At 28.1% G+C, this 7,504-nt stretch overlaps 1 protein-coding gene across 2 annotated transcripts in view; it reads right to left on the reverse strand.

Moving 5' to 3' along the window:
- The window catches only part of LOC107457041 (uncharacterized), an 83,089-nt gene extending 75,670 nt beyond the window's left edge, over positions 1–7,419 (reverse strand). The window contains exon 1 of one of the 2 annotated variants that reach the window (XM_016075081.4): positions 6,865–7,419. In XM_016075081.4, coding sequence (XP_015930567.1) covers positions 6,865–7,218 — 354 coding nt within the window. In that variant the 5' untranslated portion in view covers positions 7,219–7,419. The remainder of the gene's footprint in view (positions 1–6,864) is intronic. The other variant, XM_016075089.4, reaches the window with a different exon arrangement.
- Positions 7,420–7,504: the final 85 nt, after the last annotated feature.

Below are 7,504 nucleotides of genomic sequence, written 5' to 3' on the forward strand. Positions count from 1 at the left end.
AAAAGAACCAAGTTACCATTTGGGGCACTATATTCAATACATTCTCACGTTTAAACTATTTCCCGCAACATATATATTGATTTTAATAAGAAATACTTAATAGCATTATCCTTTGATGCGTAATTGAACTATACATGCCAAAGCAAAGTGAGTTAAAAAGTTCGGGTGAAATATAAAGGTGAAGAGCTGTTAAAGAAATTCAAAAAAAAAAAAAAAAAAGAATATTTAGTACTCGAAAAAATAAATGGATTACCTTAAATATCTTTTGTTCTAATGATCGGATCTTCACGATCTAGGTTTCAATCTTAATGGTTCGAGGGGGTGCCCTCAAATATGCTAATTAATTAGTGCAGACGAAAATTTAAGTTACGAAATCAGACACAAAAAAGTACTTTCTCTTTATAAACATACCATTTTATCGACGGTTCCAATTTCTGATCCAGAATATATAGAAGGTCAGAAATCTGGGAACAATCTAGGAAATATGGTCCCCTTAGATTGGTCAGGACAGCGATCCCAAAGTTCTGGATACTTAATTCTAATTTTACCTTTTGCGTATTTCGTGATATCTCGAGAACTTTTTCAGCAAAGTGAAAAAAAATTGCACGAAGTTATGAAATTCGTTTATTCAAAGATAATTCCAAGTAAAAGATCACTTTTAATACAATTTTTTTAAACACCATTTCAAAAAATGTAATTTTACATGACTAAGTTCAACGAAACCAGCTAAATAAAATAGTTCCTGAGAAATTGAATTTTAAAAAAGTCATACATTTAACAGTTTTGACGATTTTAACTATGAATAAAACTGTCATGTTAAAAACCTGCGTCAAAACTTTAAAGAATCCCATCTCTATATTTATTTAATGTTAAAATAAAAATTTATCTAAAATTGTAATATTATGTAATAACTGAAGTTTATCCACATTTTTTTTTTTTTTTTTAAATTACCCTCTTATACTATTTTATGTGTAGATTTCAAAAAGTAATTCTCTCTCATTATCAAAATAATAGAAAAATTTGTAGTTTATAAAAATAATTAAAAGCATGATAAAAGGCAATCTCTGTACATATATATATATATATTTCGAAAAAAGTAAACTAACAAAAAAGGATTATTTAAAAAATAACTTGAAAGTTTTTCTCCATAATTTAAACTGAAAATTGTGAGAAAAATGTATTTAAAAAAAAAGTATTTGTTAAAAAAAATAGTTTTAAAATTTAAAACCACTTAAATTTGTTAATATCCCTTTGAAAAAAAGATTACTCCAAATAATTTAACCAATTGAGAATAATCCTAACAAAGCAAATATTTGTAATAATAATCAGAATTAAACCTATAAACAGATATACAACCTGGTATTAAAGCTATTACAGAAAATTTTACAAGTGTTAAATTATTATTTAAACAGCGAATTAATTCTTTTTAAAATTGGAAAGGAATAAAAAGTCTGTGTTTTTAAGGGATTTCAGCTTATTTTTACAAAAAGGACAAAGAGGGCACATTTATTGGGATCAAAGGGCAGGCAGAACGGGCTGCCCTTAACAAAACGCCAAGGGAGAACACTGTGTTATAATTATTAGGAGAAAACAACACAAAAAATTCAGAAAGCATTAAAATGCAATTAAAAAAAATTCTGTCATTTCATCTCAAATCTATCATTTATATACCAATCCATCTTCAATTTTAATAACATTTGAAGTAATGGGCATACAAAACAAAGTAAGTCATTCTAATAATTGTTAAAATTTTTAACTTGAAAATTGACTTAATTATAAAGATATGAAAGAGTGACATTTTTATGAAAAATGAAAAACTTGGAAATATATTAATGGTTACTTTTTTCCTAATTGTTGGAAAAGAAAATTTCAAATTCCATCAGAAAACTAAAGAATAGTCATTTCAGTTGATACCCTATATGAATTTTTGATACTAGGTCAAAGCAATAAGTTTCATGAAACAAATAAATAAGCATTATATATAAATAAGCATCCTTCCTCTTTTTAAGAACACGTTAGAGAAGTGATGCTATCATCTCCGTTTCACTGAATGGCATGTAACTTTTTCGTTTTTGTAGGTCAACTTTCTTATGGATTTTTATTTTGTGTAACTTCTAATAGCTAAGTCTCCATGGGTATGTGTATGAGAGTGAGGGTCCATATAGATATTGAAAATTTATTTAAACTTATTCTATGATTGTGTTTATAACTGAAACACTTCCATTGGCTACTCAGCAATGCGAATACACATTTATGAAAATCCCTTACAGCCCATTCTAATGGATTTAAATTAATGTCAAATCTGAAGATCTTGATGATAATAAATGCATAGAGGTATTGTGATTTTGCTAGAAAGTTCTTTTGTACAAAAGGATGCATCCCAAGAAAATCATACAAACAATTCCTAGTCTACTAATAATTTTTCTGTTATTTACTTCAAAAATTCTTTAAAACATAAATCGGATAATGTTTCCTTTGTTTTAATTTTATAATATATCAAGCACACTTTCTGAATCAGGGAAAGTTATTTTCCATTTCTTGGGACTGGTTATCACTGTTTTTATATCTTTACATTAAAATAAATAAATAAAATAATATTTTCTTAGATGATGCAGATTTAAAATACAATATTTTTTATTTCTTTAAAAAAAAAAAGTCATTAATTCTTTAAACAAGCAATTTACACTATCTTAGATCAGAAAGAAGCAAACAAAATTATCTTTAGATATGTTGATTTTCAAACTATTTTACTTTTATAGAAGAAATTATAAATTTAATATTTTAGAAATCATTTTTAAGGATTTGGAAAGGTTCTAAAAAAAACTAAAGTTAATCTGATACATATCACATTTGGTGGCAGAAAAAAAAACTACTTTTGAAAATTTTTATTTAAAATGTTTTTTCAGTTCCTTAAAGCATTGACCCCCAATCCTCGGGCTGCAAAAGGGACATTAAATTATTTCCATTTTACTTACTGAGGAGTATTTTTCTGAGGTTTGAATGACTTTCCATGTACGGAAGTTTAACCGCGACACATCACCTAAACTCCCCCCCCTCCAATATTGTACATGTAATTATATTCATTTGATACAATACAATTCAATTTAAATTATTAAATAAAAACATTCAATGTTCCTCAACTCAGCGGGCCTCAGTAAAGTTATCAAATGTTGACCAGTCTATGATGATAAAAAGGCTAGGAAGCACTGCTTTAAAGGCCTGGAAAGATATTTTCAATGCTCTATGGAGGGCCGGGATAGTCTGGTTGGTAGGGCACTTGGCCCATGTTCAAGAGGTTGTGGGTTCAATCCCTATCGGCCGAAAACTCCCTGTGTAGTAAATGGTGACTGATGCACGTTAAATCTGCCAAGTCACAAAGTTCTCCATGTCCTCATAACAAATCATACCTTTGGAGCTACTGATCCAGAAGTTTCCTTGTCTTCTGGGTTGGTTCAAAATTACAAGGCTACGGAGTTGAACATTGGTATTCGTATGCCCAAAATTGGGTCGTATGTTCAATGACGGTTATAAAATAAAATAAAATGCTCTAAGAGATTATTACTTTTGAAAAAAAAAATTTAAAGAGCATACCATCAGTGACTTCTTAAATCTGGACAAAGTTTAAGAAAATGGACAAAATTAAAAATGTGTGTTTACAAAAATAAGCTTAGCTTGAAATAAGTGTTTATGAAAATGGACATAACATTTGATTTAGTTTTTGAAATTTTTTTATGATCATTTTTTCTTTATTCTAAGAATAAACTTAATGAATCCAAATAACTTTGTGATGTGATATTGTCCATTTACATGAAATTAGTCTTTTCTTAAAGGTCACAGTTGTTATTGCAAGGTTGCTACAAGTAATATAAATTTATAATAGTGATTATTGAACTTATGTTGTAGGAATTAAAAGTTTAAAAATTCACTTTATACAAAGAAATTGTCTGAAAAGCAATTGCACATCCATAATTTGACATCCAGAAATTGCACATCCATAATAAAGCTAGCCATACTGACTCTGAAGTCGGGACCATGACATGTAATGATTATGTTCAGTTTTTTTTTTTTTTTTTTTTTTAAAACAGAAAAAGTAAGCACAATATGAAGTCTTAAAAATATCGGTTAACACAAGCATGAATTTAAAAAAATATAAGGAGATCAAGAAAAAAAAATTGTTTTTGTTTTTTTTTTGGAATTTGTTGATTAGTGTGAAGAGTTAATTTTTTTTGAGAATAGTTTCTGTTTGTATTTAAGGTATTACAATTTATTTTGCAAAGCTTATACTAACCCATTATGGGTATTTCAATTTATTTTTGCTTTGTTGCTGTGTGGTTGTTGAGTCAAATAAATGGGGGGGGGGGGTAATAAGAAACTGCTCCTTCAGTAAAGCATGCACAGTAAAGCTTATTAAATAAACATTGAAAACTGAAAGCAGTATGTTTGCAAACATACATTTTGAGTTTTGTATATTTCCATAAACACGTATTTTGAATTTTGTACATTTTTGCAAGCACATATATTGAGCTAAGTCCAGATTTAAAAACTCTACTTTTTAAAGTGTTAGAAATGATGACTGGTACAAAGATAGTAATAAGGAAAAAAATGTTGCGCTAAGCAAATGTAAAATTTGACATTTCAACCAGCATTTATCTTAATATAAACTTTTTAAGGCTTATTAATAATTTAATAGTAAAATACAAAAACTTCACCTAAAATCATATTTCAATAAATATATGGTATTTATTTAATACTTTAAAATAACTATTAGAAGAACTGTAAAATGTACTTGAATTACATTAATAATGAATTTAAAAACAAAAAGAGATTTATTATTTTAACTTCAGACGTAAATTGCAAATTTGCAATTTTATATGCTATATAAATTCATTTTACTCTTTGGGATTTTATAACTCAACTGCCTCTAATGAATATAGAAACTCATCTGATAAGACTCTTTGGGTGACCTGCTCTGGGTTGTAGTGCCAAATAGAAGAAGAAAGGTTCTTTTAGTGACATTTATGAAATGTTTTCCCCCCAAGAAGAGAGTCAAGTCATATTGTTTACCCAAATTAAAAGGGTTATTAGGCAATTTCATTATACAATGGACAGCATAATAAAACAAAAATAAATAAATATATAAACATTTAATAGCAACCCTACATTTCTTAGTTTTTTAATGATTATAAAATCAAAAATTTTAGTTTTTAAATATTTTGTAGTAAGTTCATTAAAATTTTAATAAACTTTGTATCTAACGCCAGTAACATAAAAATCCAGAGTTTTAAAAAATAAATCCCATTATTGCTTATTGAAGAAGAAGAATTTTAAAATAAAGATTCTATGTTTCATTCTGCTCTTTCTATGTTATGTCAGTCGCTTTTTATTTTTCTACAATAAATAAAACATTTATAACTTCCATCCATTTTTCTTACAAGCATAATGCTATTGAAAAAAAACTCTATATAATTTTAATAAATTATTAAGAAAAGGTTATCATAAATTTATCAATAAAAAAAGTTTCAAAAATAGGAAAACCTATCGAAATGTAATGCCAGTCACTATGGAATTGATATTTTCTCATTTACAAGCAAGGTCCAATAACCACATAGTACTACAAACAGGGGTGGCATGAATTGAATACTCTGGGAGAGTTTGATTATTAATGATTACAGATTTTCCTACTGAGCTAGATGCAGCACCATATTTTTTTAACTACTTGGAATAATTCAATTTTTTTTAATTTTAGTCAATTTTAATACTGCTATTGTTTTAATTGTATATTTATCATAATTAGTATGACATAACCTCTGTTGACATAAATGCCACTTGTCCATCTGATTAAAGGTGTACTCCAGTGACACCAAAGTATGTTTAGATTTTTTATAAATTTTATTATTTGCAATTTTAAAATTTATTTTATTGCGACTAATAAAATTATATGCATTTATCAACTAAATAGACAAACAAAAAAAAACTTTTGCTTAAGGTAAGTATTTAAAAAGTAAGCATTTCTTATAATAGATATAATGGCACTAAAGATTACAAGAGAATTTTAAGGTAATGAAATCCAAATTCCCAAAGGATCCGGTCCATTATCGTCATTATAAAAAATAAACTATCTCATAAAAGATTATGCCGGGATTTTTACCAGACTCCTCTCTTCGTTTTAAAATTCAACAATAAAAGTACATAATGTACTAACAAAAAAAAAAGGAATGAAATTTTAAAAAGTCATAACTGTTGCAATTAGGTCTTAAAATTAACATTGGTCCAGTATCATTAAAATTGTATTCGGACTACCATTAAATAATTAATTAACGGTTTCCCTGATCAGAAACTGGTGTAAAAGAATGGTATGCTGTCTTGGTCATGGTTTTTTTTTCTCTCCTTCCCAAAATAGCAAATTACATCAAAATTTTAAACATTGCACATTTCCTACATTGTAATTTTCTTTAAAATTCAGTTATAACATTTTCTATAGTGTCAATATACATAAATAATAGAGACAATGGACCAGCGAAAATGTATATTTACAACAATATCTTTTAGTTACCGGTCCTGCAGACCGGCAAACTAAACTTTTCAAATTTTCTATACCCCTGTCATGATTAAACATTAATTGATGCTTTGTGGAGAAAGACAAACATGTTTACAACTATACCTGCTTACGTGCATACACACCTAACGTTTTAACGTAAGTTATATGCAAAAATCAAAAGAATTAACATTCGAAGAATAATTCCACGATATTAAACTAATTATGTTTTCAATAGAAAAACCTTTTTGGGCTGTCAAGACACGAAAGATCAACAGAAGTAAACAAACATATTCAGATGTTTTCTAGTGGTCCAAAATTTTACTTACATATATTAGCCCTGAAAAATATCGGTCTTTAAGATTGTGCAAAACAGAGGCTTCATTTAAACATGTTAATTCTGCCATATCTTCCACTTTAGAGAATCGAGGAGGGTTCATTTTTTGTACATCATCTTTAGCAACGACACACCTTTTATTGGTTTCGATGATTTCCACCTCCAAATCATCGGCTCTTTCTTTCTTAATACTAGCAGCAACAAAGCCATTTACTTCATGAGGTATCCAAACTAATTTTTTTGCAGTCCATTCCGCTTGAGCAGTCGGATCATTAATAAAATTTCGATCCACAACAAGATATTTTAATTCCGGATCATTCATATCATAAGATCCAGGATCCGCCATCTTCGAAATAATTCGTATTAACAATCAATATTATCACTTTGCATCTAATATTGGAATGCTAATAAGTATTTCGGTGGTCTTGATTTATGACAACTAACAATTCTGCTCAATGTTATTGTCATGAGTATAAACTAAGATTAAAGAGACAGGCGTACTTCCCGAAAGCGATGACTACTAAACGTCTTGTCCTGGTTAACAGTTAATTAAGTTTACAGTGAATCATAAAATTCCCCAAGAGGTTTTGCGGAAAAAAACATTGCGAGCTGTAATCTACTATTGAATTCCT

The sequence above is a fragment of the Parasteatoda tepidariorum genome, chromosome 8 (genome assembly GCF_982258835.1).
Source record: "Parasteatoda tepidariorum strain Cologne lab strain chromosome 8, Ptep-v5.0, whole genome shotgun sequence".
NCBI lineage: Eukaryota > Metazoa > Arthropoda > Arachnida > Araneae > Theridiidae > Parasteatoda > Parasteatoda tepidariorum.